The 24,131-nt window shown below is 41.5% G+C and overlaps 1 protein-coding gene across 2 annotated transcripts; it reads right to left on the bottom strand.

Moving 5' to 3' along the window:
* Positions 1–77: 77 nt before the first annotated feature.
* Positions 78–23,901, bottom strand: brca2 (BRCA2 DNA repair associated). 2 transcript variants are annotated; one of them, XM_066699736.1, is made up of 27 exons: positions 23,785–23,901; positions 23,190–23,401; positions 22,418–22,675; positions 22,146–22,218; positions 21,605–21,657; positions 21,132–21,166; positions 20,785–20,896; positions 20,626–20,681; positions 20,279–20,381; positions 18,846–19,895; positions 13,676–18,421; positions 13,211–13,306; positions 12,801–12,870; positions 9,692–10,257; positions 8,655–8,845; positions 8,357–8,544; positions 7,224–7,394; positions 5,710–6,079; positions 4,536–4,691; positions 4,086–4,233; positions 3,861–3,973; positions 3,373–3,574; positions 2,722–2,888; positions 2,407–2,545; positions 1,867–2,123; positions 1,393–1,518; positions 78–929 (listed from the first exon to the last, which is right to left on the bottom strand). In XM_066699736.1, the coding sequence occupies exons 2-27, from the start codon at positions 23,284–23,286 to the stop codon at positions 405–407; spliced, it is 10,068 nt and encodes a 3,355-aa protein (XP_066555833.1). In that variant the 5' UTR covers positions 23,287–23,401; positions 23,785–23,901; the 3' UTR covers positions 78–404. The 2 variants fall into 2 exon arrangements, with proteins under 2 accessions (XP_066555833.1, XP_066555834.1); XM_066699737.1 differs by having other exon boundaries at positions 23,199–23,401.
* Between the last annotated feature and the right edge of the window lie 230 nt (positions 23,902–24,131).

The following is a 24,131-nucleotide window of genomic DNA, read 5'->3' as shown; positions in this document are numbered from 1 at the left end:
TGTATTATATTGTTACAAATTAATTTGCTATCCAAAAATACGATATAATTTGTAAACATAAAAAAAGGTAATGTCAGAAAAGCTCCAATAGGTTTTTTATCAGTTACACCAATATTAAAGCAATCACAGTTTATTGCTGCAAAGTACACATTTTTCTTTTTCATCTACACTTTGAAGAAAAACTACTGGAATAGTACAATGCTGGCTGTTACAAAACATATCAAACTAACCCCCCCCAATAAAATAAAAATAATAATAAGTAAAAGAAAAATTAGGAAGAGCTATAAAGAATATATATATACATATATACAGAAATAAGGATGTTCAATTTAATTTACAACATACAAACATTTACAAAACAGGAAAAGTGAAATGTGTGGACAAACAACAGTAGTGTTGACAGATTACAGTAGCTTTTCTGAACACTTCTTAAACATTTCTGCTCTTCTCCTCACTTGCAGCTTCTTCCTGCAGGGCAATGCTTCTCCGGCCTCATTTTCCTCACCCATCTCTGTGCTCTTCTCTTCCCTGATTTGTTCAGAGGCAGAAACCCCAGATTTTCTTGGCGAGGAGGCCAGGAGGGCCTGGGTATTGATCATGGCCAGCTCCTCATCATTCACCCATTCATCTTCAGCGAGGTGGACTGAGGAAGCCAGGGCAGCCCTGCTGTGTTCTCCCTCCCCTTCTCCCCTCGGAGTCCGGGGCATTTCACACCTCCTTGGGGGCTGGAAGGTCTTCTTCACACAGGGAGACACCAAGCTTCGTATGGGGGTCAGCGGAGGCGGAGACGGGATACGCGATAGGTAGTCTAGACCTCTCTTCCTCTTCAAGCTTTTAGGGTCCTTGTCATCCGACTGGCCAGCAGGCAGTGTCCGTTTCCCACATATTGGGGTAAAGTGTCCCGACTGCTTTGGAGTTTGTTCAAGTGTCTGTGATTAAGAATGAAGAATTAGTTCATTTAACTGTCATTTTATTTCAGCCATCTTTACTGTGATAATTCTGATAAGTTTCAGATGTGTGTAAACTAGAGCAAGCTCTATTCATTTCATTATATAGTTTAAGAATAACTATTTAAGGTAGATTAAATGGGAAATGTAAATATATTTATTTCATGGTATAAAACAACAACTACTACAGCAGCTTTAAAATTAGCTTATATATTTAAGAAGGTATCTCACACTTTGTAATCATGTGCAGGAAATAGCATGAAATGTATTTAAATCCTTTATAAAATATGTTTTCAGATGCAGTAGCTACAAGATCAAATCATGTGACTTCAAAGCAGAAGGCAAATCTTCCTACAACCATAAACCAGAATAGCACAATAAATTACATCAGTCTTTATCCCAGTTCACAAATAAAGAAACGGCAGCTTTAGAGAAAAACACTTACAGGATTCTTGCTCTCTAGTCGAGCGTCTGAATTCAGTGTTTTGGGGGACTGCAAGGATCTCACAGGGTCTGCCTGTATTAAGTGGGAGAGCTTCTCTTCAGCAACCTTAAAGAAATCCTCAAAGCCCTGTGTTCAAAACAAAACACCAGTAGTATATGGTCAGCAGTGATTCTGTAGCAGTCAAAATGAAAAGGCAGTATGTAAGCTAGTTTATAATACTTCTTGTCTATGTTGGGAATCCACCTTGTAAGTAAGTTTTCATCAAGAAACAGGTTCATCACTGCAAACCTTTTTTAGCTCCCCAGTTTACATAGTGACATTATCGCTCTCTATCAAATTCAACTGTATTTGTTCAAGCTGCGCCACCTTACAGAGACAAGGCTGTAAACATGGTCTAAAGGGTAAAGATACTATGTGGTGCAGCAGAGCGGACTGATTGACAGAAGCATCCTCTGTTAAACATGGTAGTCTTGCCTTGACTGTGTTCTTCAGTAACTTGAAAGCCTCTTGCAGATGTAGTTCTTTAGGGTTCGCAGAGAAGACGGCCAGCTCCCCAGCATGCACTGTGGGGATGGCTGCCGGTGGGCTGGGTCTCAGCTGCAGGTTGCTCACTGCCAGGAGGGAGAATGGCTTCACAATGTCCTCCACTGCCATCTGGCTCAGACCAGTCCAGCTCTTCACAGCTACGAAGTCCTGGCTGCCATTAACGAGATATACCACGGGGGCAGCACCTGCACAGGAAATAGATTTTCCGGTCACACATTACAATAATGTTCCTCATATACGTAACAGTTAAGGTTAAGGGTTTGAGATTGGGTTACAGACTGGGGTTGGAGAATGGGCTTATGCATGTGATCACCATCAGAACTTAAAGGAAATGCATGAGATATGCAGGTCTTATTCCTCCGATATTCATCCATGAATTCATTAGGAACTGCACCCATTATTATTATTCATGAACTAAAAACATTTTTTCATCAATTCTCCTAAATTGAAAATATTATTGGGTCTCACCTTGTTTTCCTACAATAGAGAGAACATAGCCCACCAAATCCACCTCCCTGCAGACTGGCTGGAATGATGGATTTAGCAGTTTTCTGAAATGCACGGCCTCCCTGGGATGGTAGAGTTGACTCAGCACTTCTGGAGACACCTACATAATCATAAACATTTTCTTTTATTCAATAAAAAAAAAAAATCTATTTTCTGTTGAAAGGAGAAAATCAGAATAGTCACACAGTGTCACACCTTTCTCACAATTTTCTCCCACTTTCCAACTCACTGTGCTGCGACTCATACTATTAGACTTTAAAGTAAGACACTGACTACCTGTAGCTGCTCAAACTGTGTCCTCTTGGTGGCTGTGAGCTGCAGGGAGGCATTGCCGGAGTGTTTCTTGGCCTCCGAGGCTCCTAGCTGGTAGATCCTGTATCTGCAGCCTTCCTTCAGCAAGGAACGCACGTCCATGCTCGGGCGCCAGATGTTTAACAGGTGAGCTGGAGAAACACGCAAGAAGAATCGAAAGCACACGGTGATGAAGGACACATCCGGAATAATTCTCTTGAAATACTGTAAGTATTTATATAATCTATTCAGAACAAAACGATATTGTCGCATCACACTGTCAGTAAACAAGATTAGGGAAATAATAAAAAGGGAAAGAACTCCATGAAGACACAAACCACAAACATGAAAAATCTAGGAAATAGGACACAGCTCAAAAGGCAAAGTTTTATAAGATAAGCAGGACCAGATTCTCACAACTTAGTATCCTCTACACATTACAAAACTAAAACAAAAGAAAAAGTAAGAATGCAAAAACATGAAATTAACACCATAGCAATGTATTTGAAGGTTGTTAACAAAGAAGCAATCTCAAGGTTGGATTTCTATTTTTTAAGTGAATTTCTAAGCATATGGCTCATTATAAGCAATAGAGACAGAACTTGTTTCTCAGCGACCCTGCATGTCTGGTCTTACCCGTGTTACTCTGTGAATTCCTACAGTCCGCAACATATAACTTCCACACAGGAGACACGTCCCTCTTGGAGCAGCTGCTTTCATCCTCTTGGGCTGAATTAACCGCTTTGCGAAACTCCTCCTGTAGCCTCGCCTGCTTCTGCTCATTCAGCGTCCTTCGGTAGTTGTTTAAAGTCGCCAGCTGCTGCTCACTTAAACACGCCTGAGAAAGACAGATGGATAAATACATAAATAAAACTCAAAGCCTCCATTTAAATATAAGAAGCATAGTACACGAAGATATAAATGTAATTCAAGAAATAATATTCCCAAAACCGCACGCCTGTTCCAAACCAGTTCTCAAAATTGAGATTCAGGTTAAATCCAGAAAGACTGAACCAAACTTTACTTTCAAAATTCCACAAACTGAAATGTTTAAGTGTTGGTGGACAGTTCACCTTTGATGGGTAGAGTGGAGTTCTGATTTCAACTGATATGAACACCTTTACCTCGAGGTAGACTGGATCGCTTTCAACGGCTTCATGGAGCTCCTCACCGTCCTGCAGTGCCTGGACTTGTTGACGACTGAACCTCTGCCTTCGATTCTTATTCTTATTCTCCACTGTTTCACAGGAGGAAAGCAAACATCTGTATACTGCATATCTTTCCTTGCTTTGTAAATTCAGGTTATAAAGAGTTTTATGGGACTAGGATATTAGCTCGAACATATCTACCTTCTTGGTTCTTCTCAAACTCTGCTTGAATCTTTGCAAACAGGACTTCCATGGTTTTCTGATGATGGTCAGCGTGCTTTCGATCCTCTCTCTCCTCAGCACGATCGTTACGGAACACAAAAACCCCATTGGACTTTTTTTCCATCCACTGTAGGTAGAAAACATAGTTCCATGTTCAATTTTAATATGCTAATGCACGTGAAGGGGAGTTATATCAGTTTCAGAAACTGTTGTAGGAATCCCCCTGAATGAGTACAATGGCAATTGGCACTATGAACCCTCCTAGACAGTGCTACTAAAATCACACTTATGAGACATTTATATTTAGAACGTAAATATAATAAATAAATATAAATACTCATGCAAAGGTTGAGTAAAAAACGTTTAAAAATAAAATAGAACAGCAGTATTATTAAGATATTATTAACTTTCCATCTTTAAATGATATACCTGTGTTGGGTAGCTTCTAAGCACAATGACATCAACACAACCCACTGTGCCCCCGTCACAGTAGAGAGAGGACAAGGGAAGCTGGAAAGGTCGAGGGTCGCGGTGAAAGCCCAGCTTCACATCCCAGCGGGCTGGTCTAGTGCTATTGCCTGAAATCTGAAACCACATACACACACAAGGTTTTAAATAACACTTTCCTAATTTCCAATTATAAAATCCACTCATAACATTTATCAGTCTTTTCTGTTCTTTCAAATGTAAAACATTTTTGAACAATTTAGTGAATAAGCTGTTCACTGAACAAGGTGCTCAGGTCCCCTCCCTATTAATTCTTAATGGCTTAAGAGTACGAATGATTTCATTAACTGAAAATTGTTCCAGGCCTTCACAAATTCATGACCTAAGGGTTACCAAAACAACCCGCTGCACTGTGCTTCTCCGGGACCAGGGTTGGCTAGACATTCGTGTCCCAAAAAAGTGAGGGAAGGTCAGTGGACCATCAGTGGAACAGAACACAGAGCTGCAGCTCTAAAATGCATTACAGGGTCTGACATATTTTTAACATTCTGGTTGCCCAGCAGGGTAGGTGCCTTGAAATTTTACTTACCTCCCAAAAATTATACCTGCCTGGCTTTTACCATGAAGGTTATGCATCGTTATAAGGAATCTACTGGGCCATAAACAATACAAAACAGATTTATAGACACAGTTTTGATCTTTTTCTCTATCTTTAGCAAAGCCAAATGCAAACAACGTGTTAGTCATGCGTGTCGATCTTTCCGTTCACCCACTCACATCTGCATGCGTCTCATGCTTGACATGACAATGAATGAACCAACAATTAATTTGAAAACTTGCCGAGGCCTGCTGAGTGTCAAATATGGTCATTGGAAATTAACACTTTGTAGGTTGCAAGAAAAAAAAAAAAAATCAGCCATGATGACATCAGGAAAATAATGTTTGGTCAATTGGCCAGTATTAAAGATAAAATTATCACTTGTCCAGGTGGGCATGTAAATTAGCAAAGAAGCCTGCCCAACAGAACTTGGCACCTGCCCCTGTCTTAATATAGTTTAAGAACAAAAACAAAAACAAAGTATAAATCCTTCACCAATTATTGTTGCTTAATTTTTAGCATGAACTCCTTGCTTTTCTGCTAATCACGGCCACTCACCTTGAGCATGAGAGACTCCGGTACTTCCAGGGGTGAGCAGGCATCCTGGGAGCCGATGAGCTCAGCCCCGTGAGTCACAATTTTGCTGCCAACTACCAGCCTCCCTTTGCGCAGCATGGCGGTGAGCGGGGCATCCAGCAGAGCCTTGATGGAGTACCACCCATCTGTGACTTCAACAACACCCACCAGCCCGTCCATCCTGGTGTCTGCAGAGAGCGAGGGCTTGTTCTCGGTGGTGCCACGCGACTGGGACGAACCGGATGAGATTATCCGGCAGACACAGAGCACCAGAGTTTTCGCAGGGGTGTCGTCCTTCTCCGTTATCTTTTTTACCGCTGACCTTTGGCTCCCGTCCACCTCTACATCATACCTGCAGCAAAACCATCCGTACCCAGATAGGCATTGGTGGAGAATCACAGGGTAAACAAGTTAAGCATGTGAAAATGATTTTGGTCTGTTCTGTGATTGTACTCCTTTGGCATAAAAAAATAAATACATTCCTGAATATAATTATTTTAAGTGAAAAATTATTTCTGAAAGGGAATTCTGTGCGTTTCATTTAAGTATTGGTCATCAACCAAGAAAATCCAAGGGTAGAATATATTTTCAAGTGAAATTCTAAGCAGCCAGGCAAAGCGCATGGCTCATTATAAGCAATAGTGGCAGAAAATGCCTCGTTTCTCAGCGACCCTGCATGTCTGATCTTTAAGGCCTTTGCACACTGGATCCAATTTTTACGTGCGTGAAAATAGAAAAAAAACGAGTATGTGCCTCCCTAACTGTCAAACGATGGTGATGAGAGTCAATTTTGGAATCGAAACGAGTACGATCCGATCTAATTTTACGTGTATCAAAAATGACATTGAGCAATGAAAAAAGTCAGGAAGACATGTGGGTTGTTTGTGTCCCCTATAAAAGATTATCATCTGAACCACGAAGAAGTATACAACAAAGCAAATAAATATCAGACAATATATGGGGAAGCTATCATGGAGGAACTGGGCATGAATTGTACCTACTGATGTAGTTAGAAATCTCCTAGAAAGTGATGCACAGATAAACAACAAAAATGTGACTATTTGAAAGTGCAAATCTATGTAAATAGTTTAAATGTTGAACCATGCACTCTGCTTTTGTGTCTTTATGATCAGGTGTATTTTTTGTATGATTAGGTAGTATTTTTTTTTTTTTTTTTTTTTTACATATCATTGTAGTTGTGGAGGTAAAGAAACAGTGGCGTAGCGAGACACAAACCAACACAACAAGGGGACAGACTGTGTACCTACCTACCTACCTACGGTTTTAACAGATCCAATGCACAATTTCCTTGATGGACAACTTTTTGGATGACGGACTACAAAATTACGTATCGGTATCAATGTACAAAAAGGAATGGTGTCATAACGGAGAACAGAAATTCTAAAAACACGCCAAGTCTGTGAAATCCCATCATCCCAAAATCAATGTTTCTAATATGTGCCCCTTTAATAAAATAAATATGAATATGTCAAGACCTGTACTTTAGCTGGAGCAGAACCTGTTCAGGAGTCAGACACAGACGGCCCATCTCCTGAGGAAAGGCCCTCTCCATGGCAGCCCTCTTCCACACGATCCACCGGTAGTGATTGTGAACCCAGCTCTCACTGATGAGCTTCGGGTCCACGGCGGGAGTGTCGCACAAGGCCCTGGAAAATAACCAAGACTTAATAAAGTCCATTGCTTAGTCTATTCTTATCCTTAGCATGGTATATTCTGATCCTTACAATATCAAACAAAATAGATTGGAAATTTGCTGAAATTTGGTGTGGTGACGTGGATTATAGCGGGTCTTTATGAGAGATGTTATTACCCATATGACAAAACTCACCGCCAAGGGCAGTTTACAGAATTTGGTGGGCATGCCCTTATTGAAAAAGTGGTTGCTGTACCCCAATGAGAGAAACTGAAACCCAGACATAATTGACTGAAAGTCTGGTAAATTTCACAGGAAACGTCTATAAAACAGGATTTCCCTTGCATCATCGCTGCCAATGCACCTGCTTGAAAAGGTCTTCTAATGTAAATTAAGCTACTCCCACCACTGGGAAAAATAATGTATCTTCAATTCCGGCCTTGTCCCCCCAGTTCTGAAACCACACCTACGCCACTACTCCCATGATTCTCTTATGTTGCCATTGTTAAAGCCGGACAAAATCATTTTGTTGGAACATTACTTAAAGCACACGTTCCACTTATCAAACAATATATGCAAATCAGTAATTTAGTAATCATTCTTTTAAATATCGTGAGTTGGCACCCAGGAGGCAGGAGATGGAAACAGCTTTAAGGTTAAATTAAGCATTATTTACATAAACTCAAAACCAAAACCACATGGGCCTGAAATGGGACCTCCCCCTGTACAATATCAATATGAATCTATAAAGTGTATCTTTTTTAAAGTAGAGATTTGAAGTTGGCGACTTTATAACACTTAAAAAACATTTTGCAATAGAGTCATTTGTGTTCTTTATAAACACAAATGACCCCCCACCCCACCCCACCCCGGCAAACAACGGTAAATTCTTCAAAGGAGATCAATATTAATAATCTGTCCCTGGCACAGCCCTAATCAGTGTTGAAAAGAATGACATGCTCAGTTGATCAGTACCTGTAAAACTCCTCTTTTCCGGCAGTGCCTCTGTTGTCCGGTACTAGGCACCCTCCGTCAGCAAGCTGTACTCCACTGCCAGCTGAGAGGAGCTCCCTTTGGAAGTGCTCTCTGCAGTTGAACCTGAACGACTCGGCATTTTCACTGCCTATCTGGCTCACACACCTGTTGACACCATATTTATATAACTGCCAACCAAGACAGAAAAAGACAGAAACAGCTTCAGTATCATGGGGAGGTTTCATACGGAATAAAACCACAACACACAAAATAACTGGAAAACAGTGCTGCGCTGTACCTGCTCTTGTGTGTGTCGCTCCGGGCTCTTTCCTCCCACCGCCGCCATGAGAGACAGCCTGGGTACCCCCGAGGTCTTGGCCAAAAACAGGCTCCCCGGCTGCGGCCTGATGTGTTGTCGCTTCTTCTTTTGGATCCTCATTTCTTGCATGTCTCGGGCCAAGTGGAGATTTTCAATCATGTCCTCTGCATCTGAGAACACCCAATTCAGATCAGTGTTACAAGGTTTATATTGAATTTCAGTACTAATCACTAATCACAAGGTCTTGGGATGATTTTGAGTTAAGATATTCAATTTCACAACTGCTAGTAGGGCTGTCCTGAAGGGTTAATTGTTACCGTCGAAGGTTTGGAACACATTAGCGAAGGAAGGATTGAAGCAAATGTGTATAGATTTGATTGAAAATCCTACTTTTTATTTTAAATAGTTTAAAATGTTTTTATTTATTTTACAAGCACGTTTTATGTACAGGTATTTGATTTTTATGACAGTTTTGAACTTTGTTATATCCAACAACTTATTTAATTAATGGACATTATACAAATGAAATGTTTTAATTTAGATAGGCTATGGGGGAAATCTGAAGTGTGGTTTAGTATTCAAACATTGTCAGTTTCTGTTAAAAGGAGAAAATAATTTAAATCAATGTGTATGTCCCGTGACAAACCTCCAAATGTTCTGGTTAACAAGCAGACTTTCAAAACGTTTGAGACAGCCCTAACTGCTAGTTAAACAAAGTTAACCCATAAATCTGAAGTAAATACAGGCATGTTTAATATTTGTTATTTAATATTTTAATACTCTAATCCTGGTCCTTGGAATGCTACAGTGTGCTGAGGTCTTCATTCTACATGAGCACTTAACTACCTAATTCAAGCTAGACAGAACCAACAGAGTCACTCTTCACAGTTATGAGAGTGCAACTGATTTAAAGAGAGCAATATTGGGGACCCAAGCTCTAAACCACAAGGTAGAGCTCTATACACACACACAAACACCTGACGCAATAACGGATAGACAATCACATGCAAGATTACCCAAGTTATCAGGATCCCACTTGTCTTTGGAAGCTGGTGCCTGGTTAGATTGGAGGATCTCGGGCATTCCCATACGCACAATCTTCTTCTCGAGTGTCTTCCAAACCATGCACTCCTGCTCATTGCTGCGGCATCCTGTGGTGGGTAATGGGGACCCGACATGCTGCGGCAGACCTGCAGCCGTATTGATTTGAAGTCCAGCATCTGACACAGCAGCCTGTTCTTTGTAAGAAGACACAGAGGTACTGGGTCCTGCTGGAGGCTCGGGCAAGGGGCCACATTTCTCTCTTGCCCTGGTTTGTCCCTGCCTCTCTGGGTGGACACTTTTCTCTTTAGTGTGCTCAGGTTCTTTGAAGGAGCCGGGGGCTTTTTTGAAAGGAGGAACAAAGACACCGGAAGGTCTTTTAATCTCCTGAAAAGGGGGTCTCTTCTGCAGGTCAGGGCTGCACTGCTTGCGAAAGGGGGGCACAAACACTGCAGGTCTGGTGCTTGTCAGCTGGGATTCCTGGAAGGACGTGACTGAAGAAGTGCTCTGTGGTTCAGCAACCTTGATCTTCTTTTTATCACTTTGGTACAAAATAAGAAGAAATAAGAATTTTGCAATATTTAAATTATTATTAAGCCATCTTTAAATGAATTCAAACACAGCCTTAGTTCTATCACAACTTCCATGTTCTAAAGAAGACTTTGTGTACTGTTCCTGCATGTTTACAATCTGAGGAAATAATGTCAGTAATGTAATTTTATGGCAAAACCCCCACAGATATGTGAGCTAGTATACACCATTACAAATCATTAGGGGGAAAAGCAACATAATGTAATTAAGAGAACACTAAATTGAATGTATACAATATATATTTTCTTGCCACTGTAGTGGACAGGGGTCAGCATTGGCACCCTGACTGGTCTGCGGCTACGCAGCCCCATACGCAACAAACTGCGATGCACTGTGTGTTCTGACACCTTTCTATCAGAACCAGCATTCACTTTTTCAGCAATTTGAGCTACAGTAGCTCGTCTGTGGGATCGGACCACACAGGCCAGCCTTCGCTCCCCACGTGCATCAATGAGCCTTGGCCGCCCATGACCCTGTCGCTGGTTCACCGCTTTTCCTTCCTTGGACCACTTTTGATAGGTACTGACCACTGCAGACCGGGAACACCCCACAAGAGCTGCAGTTTTGGAGATGCTCTGACCCAGTTGTCTAGCCATCACAATTTGGCCCTTATCAAAGTCGCTCAGATCCTTACGCTTGCCCATTTTTCCTGCTTCTAACACATCAACTTTGAGCACAAAATGCCTAATATATCCCACCCACTGACAGGTGCCATGATAACGAGATTATCAGTGTTATTCACTTCACCTCTCAGTGGTCATAATGTTATGGCTGATCGGTGTATATACAGTGGGGGGAAAAAAGTATTTGATCCCCTGCTGATTTTGTACGTTTGCCCACTGACAAAGAAATGATCAGTCTATAATTTTAATGGTAGGTGTATTTTAACAGTGAGAGACAGAATAACAGCAAAAAAATCCAGAAAAACGCATTTCAAAAAAGTTATAAATTGATTTGGATGTTAATGAAGGAAATAAGTATTTGACCCCTTCGACTTAGTACTTGGTGGTAAAACCCTTGTTGGCAATCACAGAGGTCAGACGTTTCTTGTAATTGGCCACCAGGTTTGCACACATCTCAGGAGGGATTTTGTCCCACTCCTCTTTGCAGATCCTCTCCAAGTTATTAAGGTTTCGAGGCTGACGTTTGGCAACTCGAACCTTCAGCTCCCTCCACAGATTTTCTATGGGATTAAGGTCTGGAGACTGGCTAGGCCACTCCAGGACCTTAATGTGCTTCTTCTTGAGCCACTCCTTTGTTGCCTTGGCTGTGTGTTTTGGGTCATTGTCATGCTGGAATACCCATCCACGACCCATTTTCAATGCCCTGGCTGAGGGAAGGAGGTTCTCACCCAAGATTTGATGGTACATGGCCCCGTCCATCGTCTCTTTGATGCGGTGCAGTTGTCCTGTCCCCTTAGCAGAAAAACACCCCCAAAGCATAATGTTTCCACCTCCATGTTTGACGGTGGGGATGGTGTTCTTGGGGTCATTCCTCCTCCTCCAAACACGGCGAGTTGAGTTGATGCCAAAGAGCTTGATTTTGGTCTCATCTGACCACAACACTTTCACCCAGTTCTCCTCTGAATCATTCAGATGTTCAATGGCAAACTTCAGACGGGCCTGTACATGTGCTTTCTTGAGCAGGGGGACCTTGCGGGCGCTTCAGGATTTCAGTCCTTCACGGCGTAGTGTGTTACCAATTGTTTTCTTGGTGACTATGGTCCAAGCTGCCTTGAGATCATTAACAAGATCCTCCCGTGTAGTTCTGGGCTGATTCCTCCCTGTTCTCATGATCATTGAAACTCCACAAGGTGAGATCTTGCATGAAGCCCCAGACCGAGGGAGACTGACAGTTATTTTGTGTTTCTTCCATTTGTGAATAATTGCACCAACTGTTGTCACCTTCTCACCAAGCTGCTTGGCGATGGTCTTGTAGCCCATTCCAGCCTTGTGTAGGTCTACAATCTTGTCCCTGACATCCTTGGACAGCTCTTTGGTCTTGGCCATGGTGGAGAGTTTGGAATCTGATTGATTGATTGCTTCTGTGGACAGGTGTCTTTTATACAGGTAACGAGCTGAGATTAGGAGCACTCCATTTAAGAGAGTGCTCCTAATCTCAGCTCGTTACCTGTATAAAAGACACCTGGGAGCCAGAAATCTTGCTGATTGATAGGGGATCAAATACTTATTTCCCTCATTAACATTCAAATCAATTTATAACTTTTTTGAAATGTGTTTTTCTGGATTTTTTTGCTGTTATTCTGTCTCTCACTGTTAAAATACACCATTAAAATTATAGACTGATAATTTCTTTGTCAGTGGGCAAACGTACAAAATCAGCAGGGGATCAAATACTTTTTTCTCTCACTGTATATATTTAAATTCCAGTCTTACATCTTCACACATGTAACAATGTGTGCTTTTGGATTTCTTTGCTGTAGTATGTGAGCGTATACATTAGGTGTCTGAACTTTTTTTTTTTTTTACTTACCCAATGGGATGAGTGATGTTAGGAACAAGGGGTGCATTATAAATAAATGTTCTTCGGTCTGTTAGTATACCTGAATAATAAAATAAATACAAACAAACAAAATTACGCAAAAGCAAGGAGGATATGTAAGGTTTCCGAAGGCAAGCTGTTTTTTCCTGTATTGAACTTTGTTATGTCTTTGATTACTTTTAGAAAACCAGGAACAAATTAACAATAAATCACAAGATTTTAATTGTGCACAATTTCCCACACTATAGCTAACAAAATGGTGGTTCCAGTACACATAAACACGAAACTGGACAGCAGGAATTCAAAGTGCACTCTGACAATCCGGGACTTCATATGAAGCTTTAAGAACAAGAATGAAGAATTAGGATATTGGTCTTTGTCAGGATATTAAACTGTCTTACCCTTTGGACTGCTTATAAAAGCCTTGGGCATAGATGTTACATGATCCAGGGTCCTGTCAAATTCTGCCAAGAGCTGCCTTTTAAGTGGAGGTTCCTCTGCAGACCAAAACAAATAATAAAATACAGGCAATAGTAACTAATGAACACACAACATTTTAAAGATTTAAAAGTCTAAAATTCAACAATAAATCCTGTGACAATAAATTAGGAATTCAAATATGGCCAAAGCTGGAATTAATTTAACTATGATCAAGTTTTGGAAGAAGACGACCACATTGTTATGTGATGCACCTTGTGTCTATTCGTACATCTTTCAAGAAGATTGGGAAGACATATTAAAAGATATGAAGATGTATAAGCTGACGAGTGTGTCTTTAAGCTGTTACTGGGTGTATGCAAAGGTGTTCAAAAGGTGCTCTGCCCTTTAGTGGATATAAAGTACTAGAATGTTAAAAGAAATCTCACCATTTACGTCTGCATCTTCAGATCGCAATCTTTTTCCAATCCTGTGGCTCTTTTCCAGAGTGTCCTGTAGTTTCATGGCACAAGTTGCGTTGTTCATAGTCTGTGGAGGGCCTCTTTGAGACCCCAAGGAGCACTCTTCAATTTGATCATCTTCCAATAAGGCTTTGGTACATGCCATAGCCTCCTGCTCCAGGTACCTCTGCTGAGTGTCTGTGCAGCTGCCGAGGCCGTGAGAGCGCAGGTTCAGGAATGACGAGCCATCTTGCAAATTAAGCTCGACAACACCAGTGCTGCTATCTGAAGTCTTCTTTTCCCACTCCTTGGATGCAATGGCATGCTTCTGTGCAGTTGCCCCGAGACTGCTCATTAGTCCAGGAGTCCTTCTGCTCTCATGGGCTTCTGCATGTATTGCATTCAGTTCCTCCTTGAGTTTTCCATGTGTATCCATCTTTTCTGCACTAAGAGATCCATGGCTGCCATGGGTGCAAGTCGTTTCAGCTTCACCGCATTGGTTAAGCAAAGCTTTGGCTTCCTGCAGGGCTTTCTCAGGAATGGAAACTGTTTTGCCACTGGCTGTGCTAAAGGCAACTCTGCCTTTTCCTAGAATATTTGGGAAAACGTTGCTTTTCACATTCAAAGACTCTACCTTTATTTCGGCACTGATTTCAACACCAGGAATATCACTGCCTTCGCTTAGCATAGCTCTTGCTTTCAGAAGGGCCTTTTCTGAAATGCACACCTTCTTACCACTGGCTGTACTGAAGCCACAGCCCCCTTTCTTTTGATGAGGATTCCGAGTCTGACTCCTTGAAACAGCTTCACAAACTGTTGTTTCAACGTTGTCATGTTCTTTCAGCAACATCTTGGCTTCATCGAGGGCTTTTTCAGACACTGAGACCCTCTTACCACTGGCAGTACTGAATCCGTGGCCACATTTCCCCTGGAGATTTGGAGTACTAATGTTTGTATTTTCCACTTTCAGAGATTGTTTAGGTTCTGGAGTTTCAGTGTCACCAAGGTCTTTCAGCAACATCTTGGCTTCCTGAAGGGCCTTTTCAGACACTGAAACCCTCTTGCCACTAGCAGTACTAAATCCACTACCTTTTCCTGGAGTGATGTCAGTAGTACATCCAATTCCTGCTTTAAAAGCCCTTGTAGTTCCATTACTTGCAATATTGTCAAATTCATTAGGTGCAGAATTAGCTTCCAGAACAGCTTTCTCAGAAATGCAAAGTTTGTGTCTGCTGGCTGTATTAAGTCCTGCATTGCTGATGTTATTCAGATTTTGAGCTAGAACATTAATTTGTTTTGAGCTTTCCTCTATAAATATGGTATGCATTTCAACACATTCTTTCTGGGCAGTCTGAATTTCTTCAAGTGCCTTCTCAGAAACAGTAGCTAGCTCACTAGATGTACTGCAGTCACCACTGAATTTGCTGGCATCTGCCATAGCATCCATTTGGTTAGCTGATGTGTCCCCTAACCTCTCTAGGTTTCTATTACTTCTGGACCTAGCCAAAACGTCATTGTGCTGCTTGCTAATGTTTACAGGATCTTCTCTCACACTTTTACTTCCCTGATTGTCTTCTAAGTCAGCAAACATGTTCCTGGCTTTATTTAAAAACTTATCTGAAATGTTCACAGCTGTTCCTCGGGCGGTCACGAAACCCACATTGGGCTGAATATTAGCGACACAATTTGCTTGATTGTCTTCATGTCTGTGCTCACTGTAGGAAATCAAATCTCTTTGGTTTAATTCAGGGACAGCTTCCTTCACATCCAATTGCATTTCATATCTTTCTCTTGTATTTCTCATTATGGGAGCAGACATCTCCTTAGTGGCAAGGACAGGATGGCTAGAGCTTGGAGTTGCCAAGGCTCCGGCTACCTTAGCAGCTGAGTAACCACAGGAGGATCCTAGGTTTTTGTTGGAATCGGAGTTTGTGGAAGCCTGAGAATCCATGGATGTTCTCTTTGGCAGATTGACAGAGAGTACTTTACATGGGCTTTTGATGCCTCCATGACATTCACTGGGTTCTTTCTGATCTGCAATGTCAGGATTTTCATTATACAAGACACGCTTTGTCATTGAGCCTTCTTTGTGCGTTTCAAAGCCATCCCCCTTATGAACATGAGAGCCATCAGATTTCTTCAATCCGCTCATCTCCACACCAAAGTCATCCTCTTTGAAAATATCTTGGGCTCTTTTTAAAGCAGCTTTGCTCACCAAGACCTTCTTTCCTCCAGCAGTCTGAAATCCACAAGGATGGGCTGAGATTATTTCTGAGTTCCATGCATTTCCCTGTTTATACGCCACAGTCTGAAAATCCATTTTTGGGTCAGCCATTTTCCGTGTGGCTCCGACACTACGGACTTCAGGTTCTTCATTCATACTTCCAGTCTTGAAACTGTTGAGGTTGCAAGCAGCAATATGTAAAGGGTCATTAGCTGCATCTACCTTGTTTTTCATCCTTTGATGTCTGTGGTTATCTTCAGGCAACATGTCCACCCTGGAAAGCAAAGCTCCTGGTTTTTCCACCAGTGGTTCTAGGATCTTAACTTCCTTCCCACTTGCAGTCTGACAGTGACCGATTTCATTTTGTGTCTGTGTGTTACATGTCTGCAGTTTTGTCTCCAAATATTCAGAATCTGCACTAACAGGGGGATGCTGAATATGCAGTGAGAAATGTTCTGGTTCAGCTACTGAATGACATGTATCAAGTAAAGTATTTTCTTCAAGGTGAAGACAGTTTTCCTTCTTACTTTCAGAAAAGCCATTCACATTGCATACTGCTTCTCTTGAAAGGTAGATCTTCTGACTACTTGCAGACTGGTACACAGTCTTATCTGTAGTGTGGAATTCCAATGGATAACTTGTTTTCACTTCTGTTTGGTGACTACCATCTGGTATTTTGATGACAGGCTTACTCTGCAAATTAAAATCTGGAACTTGAGGGCTGGAATGAGGGGAAAGGTTTTGCAAAGGCACACAACCCAGATCTAAATCATCAAAAAAACTTGATGCCTTTTTGAGACTCTCTCTAGATATTTTTATCTTCATGCCACTAGCAGACAAAAAGCCATGAAAGGGCACCATATCTGAATGACAGCCAGAGGAAGAGTCTGAAACTGCAGTTTCCTGAAGCAAAGGCCCAGATTTCTCCTTACCGCTGTTAGTCTTGAAAACTAATTCACATTTTGACATCTCAAAGGAGTTAATTTTTAAGTTTGATTCCTTGCCACATGTACCTTGGTGTGGATCCTTGTCAGACACCACCTTTCCTGTTAATGGCTTTCTAGGTGCTTGTTTATCACAGTCAGCATTGAAACTGTCATCAAAATCAATGCCACTTAAGAAATCGGACATAGCTGCTGGGGAATAGGCAGAGTCTGCTTCTCGACAGTGTGAATCACAAGAGGGACCTGGCGTGAGCTCGTGCGAAGTCGCTGCTGCTCGCTGGAACTGAGTGAACTCGAACTGACTGTCAGCTTCTTCCAAGAAATTGCATAGTTCTGTGACATCTGCCTTTTGACTTGCGGTCAAAGAGCCATAGCTGTCTGGTTGCTTTGGTTTAAATGACGACTGACAATGATGTGATGCCTTTGGAAGGGGTCCTGTAGTGGCCTCCTTCTGCTTTCCTTCAACTGGAGCTTTTGCTTCAACACAGCCCTCAGGTAAACATTCTTCTAGCGGCTTGTCATGTTCCATTTCCTTAAACAAACACCTGGCTTTCTCAAGGTTGGCTGAAGACACCTGTATTGCGTTGTTAGAAGCAGTTTTAAAACCTGAGGAACTGAGATTTGAAGAATCCCCACTGTGATAAGAAGAAATGTGTATTCCCTGAAGAGCTCCATCTTGGATTAGAGATTCATGGCCATGTTTTATTACACTCTTGGTAGTCTCTGAATGTTTGCAGGGGATTTGAGCTTTCCCCTGGTTCTTTTTAAATGTTTCTTTGGCAACATCAGTCACAGGAGAATCTTTGAAATTCTTGTTGGCAGACATATGGTCCTTCTGGAGGGTCTGGTTTGGTGAATGCCGGGAAACCTTTTGTTTCACATTGGGAGTGGAAATCATATCGGTACTGTCAGCTGCTTCATCTAGCAAAGTTTTTGCCTTCTCAATTGCTCCACAAGGCACCAAAATGCTTTTATTGCTAGCCGTCTTAAAACCCAGCTGAGGAAAATCCTCGGCTACTTTAAAAGAACTGGACATATTTTTCGATGAGGCGGAGTCCAGAGTGGAAACAGACAAGCTGGACATAAATCCACTGTCTTGTTTTGGGCTTTTACATGTTCTGTGAACTGTGTCAGACTTATTTACAAACTTGTGTAATTCGGTGGCTGGAGGCAATTCCTTCAGTATTTTATGGTTCAAGCTGAGGGAATCATTCACGCTTTGCTGTGCATTAGTACCCTCCGATTTCAGTTCCAAAGAAGAACTAAATTGACAACTAGTTGATTGGTTTCCTGTAGGTGCTGATTTGGTCTGCAAATTATTAGGAGGTAAATGTTTGCTCATACACCTCACTGCAGTAAGACATGGCATCGCTGTGAAATCCTCATGAACACTGAAAGGTATCTTGCCATCATGGAGATCCTGACTGAAATCATCAGCAAACACTGTAGAAATTTGGGACAGATTATACTCTTTAGCCGATTGCATAGATTTAGTTTGATTTTCAGCTTCATTTCCTTCAGTGGATGAGGCAACTCTTTCAGCTGATTTTTCATTAGATAAAGTACCTGAAAAGTAATAAAGAAAAATAACACCTGAAGAATCTCTTTAAATCTTAATGATTTCCAATCTATTCTCTGATTTCAAACACCAATATAATTAATTATACATAATCCACATTTAGATTCCGGTTTGTTAAAATGAAACATGTATACATTATACTGCCTTTACAATCCAGCACGCAGATTTAACTCCTTAACTAGAGGAGGCAGTTACTTTAAACCAAAACCTTAAAATATTTCCAGCCGACCATCTTAAACAAAAAAAATCCCTTAAAAACACAAGCACACATGCACCCTCCCCCGCACTCATTTGCTATGACTTCACTCCCCGACTCCCCCAGTCGACGATCCACTAGCATCAACCTCCATGTCACCATTCAGTAACTCTCCGCCCTGCCTATGCAGATTTCTAGGGGAAACTCTGTCTTACCTTGGCATGCATCCGCAGGCAGCAGACATTCTGCATTCTTCGGACTCATGGTACATTTTGGTTCATGAGAGAGGAGTGGGCTTTGCAAAGAATATACAAACTTCCTTGGAGGTTTCCTAGTAGAGGTCACTGTTGAAGAGCTTACCAATGACGATGTTTGTACCGGAGATCCCACTGAACAAAAAGTAACAGAAGGACCATCTCTCCGCTGAGAACAGTTTCCATTTGCATTCATATCTGTATCTCTCCTGTCTGACGGCCCCCTGTCATTTGGTCCAGGCATCTGGACTTTAAGCAACAACAGATCGGTGGGGGAGCCTTCATAACTCTCTCTTCTTAACTCCCCCATTTGGGTTTTTAAAGCAGGCCTTTGATCAGGCCACTCTTGCTCATTTTCCTGATTTTGCAGTATGATCTTCACGCCATCTAAAATATTAGGCCTTTTATTACTCAGTTCAGCTTCAGGTATATCACTCTCTAGTGCTGGATCACTGACACCCTCCATAGGCCTTCCGGATAAGGTTGTGCCATTTTCATTTGGTTCCTTTACAGAGGCACGCTGAGGAACAGCAGGACAAGCTCTCTCCAGCTGAGTGTCTAAAATATCCAGAAAGGTCAGCTGAGACCACTGCGAATTCCCACAGTCTATAGCTGCTGGTCTGCTCCCTGGCTGATCAACTGAGGTAGGGGAATCTCTAGCTGTTCTCGTCTCTGCAACTTCTGTGGCAAGTGGAGATTGACAGACTGCCTTGGAGGCCTCATCTGTCAGTGCCATGGGGGTCTCCAGAGGACAATCGCTCGACTTGGCTGTGCTCATCAGTTTCCTTCTGCTTCTCTCCTTGGGCTTCACCCTTCGCAATGAAGAGACGCTGCTGCGGAAGAAGACAGACAGTGTGTCTTCTGCTCCGTCAAGAACGCTGGCCACCGCGCTGCGCACCTCTTGGTCTTGCAGTGCGTCCGGCAAAGTCTGCTTCCAAGGAGTCATGACCTCGTCCTGTGATTCATCACTGACGCTGTCCTTCTTTTTCATTTGGCTATCCAGCTCATCTTCTAGCCAAATAAAAGCAAAACATTTAACAGGATATCACTGCATTCACATTTTTTTAAAAGAACAAAAAGATTTATTTGTGTAATATCAATGCATACTTTGATATCCATGAGCAATTAAGAACACACATGCATCTTAAAAAAAATAATTGAAAGATCAGCCATCCACCTTTATAAAACAATTAGGAAAATGCAACTGTTTAACAGCTGTGAAGAGGAAAATATCAACATTTTGGTTCAATCACAGTGATAGAATTCATTTTGTCTGCAAATGAACTAGTGTATAGATGCATATCACAGACAACTCAGCAAAATAAGCATCTCATGTATGTGCACGTATAAGATTAAGAAATAATCATAACATGTAAACTCCTAATAACACTCACCCAGTTTTTTAACAGCTGTGGGATCATTTTTTCCTGCTGGTAGCTCAGCTAATGCAGAATTCGTTTCCTTTGAGGTGATCGAGGGGAAAAGTTTTCGCACAAACTGAAAAGCATTGAAACAGAACCCCTTCAGAGAACAGAAGTGTAAGGTGGAGAATCCTGAAAGGCATGTTTGCAGACACTATACCTCCTTCAGACAGAGCTGCTGTCTCCGAGATTAGATTTGTATAAGCTATGCGTCTCTTAGCACCACACAGAACAAAGCCAACTACTACATTTTAGGATTAGAATTCAGTTGAAACTCAAAGTACTATTGGAAAAGACAGAAAAACAACCACATTACTTACAATGCCACTTCTTTCCTCTGAATGCCTTTTTGGTCTACTAGCATCCTCTGCCTTTGCTGAAGAGAGAGAGAGAGAAAGTTATTTTTTTTCAAAAGCAATATGCTTCTCCCCCAGTGATATGTCTGAAAGAAATTGAAAATCTCAGCAGGCCAGTCTTACATAAGATCAGAGTTGGCGTCAGGATTGGTGGGGTGTTAAGTGAACTACTCCATGACAGATCAGCATCCATCTCCGCACCAAGGCTTTCAGAAATACGTTTTGAGGAAAGAGCCTGCAAGCCGAGGCAGATTAATATGTCAAAGGGGAGATTTTCAAGTATATAGAAAAGAGGTTATGACATCAAGATATGAATTGCTTTAGAAATAGAATATTATTGGGAGTGTTATTATTATAGTAGCCAGGCTGCCTTAACACAGCAAACAACAAAAACACTGTTGTGTGTCCTAAAATTCATAAAATGTAATGAATTAATATATTAAAGTAACATAAAATTGTAATACACTTACCACAGGACACTTTGGAGTATCCAGCAGGCCTTGCACTGAGTGAGTGGAAAGAAAATGTCCATTTATTCAATTTAATTAAGGTTGACCGTGATCCACAGTGCTCATTATTGATGGTTACTTGTTTTCTTTCAGCCAATGGAAGTGAAAAAAAAAATTAAACTAAAAACATGACATAACAATATGGAAGACTAAAATCAGTGTACGTTTTGTGTGTGACATCTTGCTAAATTTGAACATCATTCCACTTTACGCTCTTTGATGGTCATTTACAGAAAACAATTTCACAAACATCTGAAAAGGAGGAAGACATCTGCATTTTATGCCATTCATTCTCATTAATTTAGTAAAAATAAAGTGTTTGGACAGACAATGCCCAGGACACCCTGACTTTCTTCACACATCATCTGTAGGAGAACAACACATGCCCACCTGAAAAGCACATGCACTGTATTAAGAGAGACACGGAAGCTTACCATAGTTATCAGTGTTCAGATGGGCTTTGAATATTCCATTAAAGCCTGCTGGGCTGAAAGTCAAGATATGCATTTTAATTCAAGAATACAATGTAAAGCAATATGCAATATGAATCCATCTAAATCTATTCAGATCAAGTGGATGGAGTACACAGTGCAGCTTTCATTAGTATACATGTCCGTGCTGTAGAAATCCATAAAAACTATAAATAAATGCAATACTGTGACAATTCAAAGACAGTTCTGCTGCTACATGTGCAAGCATGTTAGTTAACCATACATGATGTTTGCGCCCTACTGAGCCATTAGACAATGTCGGTCACCGATTTGGCAATGTCTTTGATGGGTGTGTTAATCACTAAACACTAAGGTAAACCTTAACAGATTCGTACACTGTAGCAAACAAAAATTTAAAAATAACAAAATGGACACTCCTGCGCTGTTTTCACATAAGTGCAATTTGTTTTTAATTATTTTTCTCTAATACATTTCCTTGCCTAGAATTTAAACTGTGTTAAAAATGAAAAGGAAAACAAATTACCTTTCCTTTGATAGTCCAAATAAACAAGGGCTCGTATCGGCCCAAGACACTGCTTTTGACCCTTCAACATTGCCTGTAAAGAAAAAACATCACATAAAACCCTGCTAGTTATTTTGAGACAGGCTGCACATGTACCCTATGGGAACTGGCCTCAAGTAAGTCCAGTTTCAGATTACTGCTCCTTTTATTTAGAAAGCTTAAACATACTGAAGCAATCAATGTATGTGTACATGGGCACATTCTTTCAAAAGGCTGTATATAGGAAGACCTACTTCTCTCCTGTAGGGTAAGAGCCTGCTCTGGTGTCACAGCCTCAGGTGACGGATGGCTGTGCCCTCTGAAGATGCGTGGTGTGGAGGACATCTGACTGTCTACAGCTGGTTTTTCCCATGGTGTTTTGAAACAGTCCTCTCGGCCACAATGCGCTTTAGAGATCGCAGGTTCTCCGCCGTTACTCTTATCTGCTGCAGGTCCGGCAGAAGCAGCCGTGGTCAGCTCCTCAAACCAATCTGGGTGAAGTGGTCCTAACTCTTCAGAGACAGACAGATCCACTTACTGTTACTAAGAAGAACATTCAGAAGCTCTTACAACACAAAGCCCTACCTATCCAGACACCTAAGTCAAACAGGACTGACAATGCATGTTGATCGATTTCTCTAAATAAAGTGCCTGCGACTGCCCAGGCTCCGCTCACAATTCTGAGTAAGGCGCCATCTAATATTAACTTAAAATAAATGAAGAACAAAATGCAGCTTTCTTTGGCATGTATGTCAGTGCTGTGGAAAAGCATTAACACCCCGACCAATAGACTAACACAAAACTTCAAATAATAAATGCAATAATGTTGCTATTAGAGACACTTTCAAGGCAGATACATGTTCAATGTGCAATGCGATGATATGAGAAAGTGATGCATTAGTGCCATTTCAGGGTCTTTAACAATGCTTGTAATGGTGTGTAGATCATTAAAATACTAATCAGAACCTTCAACGTTGTAGCACAAATAAATTGGTATGATTGGTATTATTCAAATGAGAATCTCACCGATTTTACCTGCAATAAAGCGATGTTTGAACAGCTCAAACATGCTCGGTCTTCTTGATTTCTTCACCATTTCGTCGTTCACAGAAAACCCGGTCATGTTGAGTTACAGCTACAAACAGCGCCCAGTGTCTCACCTGCAGCCGCACAGTATCGCCGAGGATGTACGATGTGTAGCCTGTAGCCTGTAGCCTGTGAATGGCTATACACTGACGCTGCAGCACAAACACATCATTAATAGGGCTTAGTGTGTCACACATTTCTTATTTATAGAGGAAACTGTTGCTGAAACAGACAACAGACGTTTAAAAATGTATAATAACTTGGAAGTTAAATCCATTATCAAAGTCACCTTAGCCAAAATAATAACGTCTTGTCGGTTAGATTAGTCCTCAATATAGAGATCGATGCACAGAGGCTCTAAATAAACGACTACAGCCAAAATATAATGAAAGCACACTTTGTACATTGATAACATGATGTACTTATATTAATGATAATAACATGACAAGAGAGAATAAACAACCGTTTCGGGATCGGTTAAGAAGGCAAGACATTTACAGTTCAAAACTTCTTACAGTAATGATTATGACCTTACCCGAATTGCCTTAAGTGGGGGATATCGGTCGCTATATATATATATATATATATATATATATATATATAAAATAACAAAATGTAGCTCTTTCGCTGTGCTATGGACTTACTTAGTCCATCGCACAGCCGGGAGCCTCAGCGCCGCCGCGTCTCTGTCCCGGACGCACACAGCGCGCATTCGCAAGCCGCGCCACCGCCACTGCGGAGCCGGAAGTCTTCACTCCAGCCAATCAGCAGCGGCTCCAGCCTCAGGAGGCGGGCTCAGCGGAAGACAGAGGGACAGGAGTGGAGCCGCGCAGGCGTGTTTATGAATGGACTCTGAGGAGCGGCCTGCAGCGTCGGGGTTGT

Source organism: Amia ocellicauda, chromosome 3, assembly GCF_036373705.1.
Source record: "Amia ocellicauda isolate fAmiCal2 chromosome 3, fAmiCal2.hap1, whole genome shotgun sequence".
Classification (NCBI taxonomy): domain Eukaryota; kingdom Metazoa; phylum Chordata; class Actinopteri; order Amiiformes; family Amiidae; genus Amia; species Amia ocellicauda.
This window is presented reverse-complemented; position numbering and strand designations above follow the sequence as displayed.

Bases quoted from the DNA above. Each gene is read 5' to 3' on its own strand.
- brca2 (XM_066699736.1), bottom strand. From the start codon at position 23,286: ATGACCGGGTTTTCTGTGAACGACGAAATGGTGAAGAAATCAAGAAGA. The intron at 10,258-12,800 runs GTAAGTAAAAAA...TTTGTACCAAAG, and splicing joins AACATCACTCATCCCATTGG to TGATAAAAAGAAGATCAAGG. The intron at 2,124-2,406 runs GTGAGACCCAAT...TTTCCTGTGCAG, and splicing joins CTCTATTGTAGGAAAACAAG to GTGCTGCCCCCGTGGTATAT.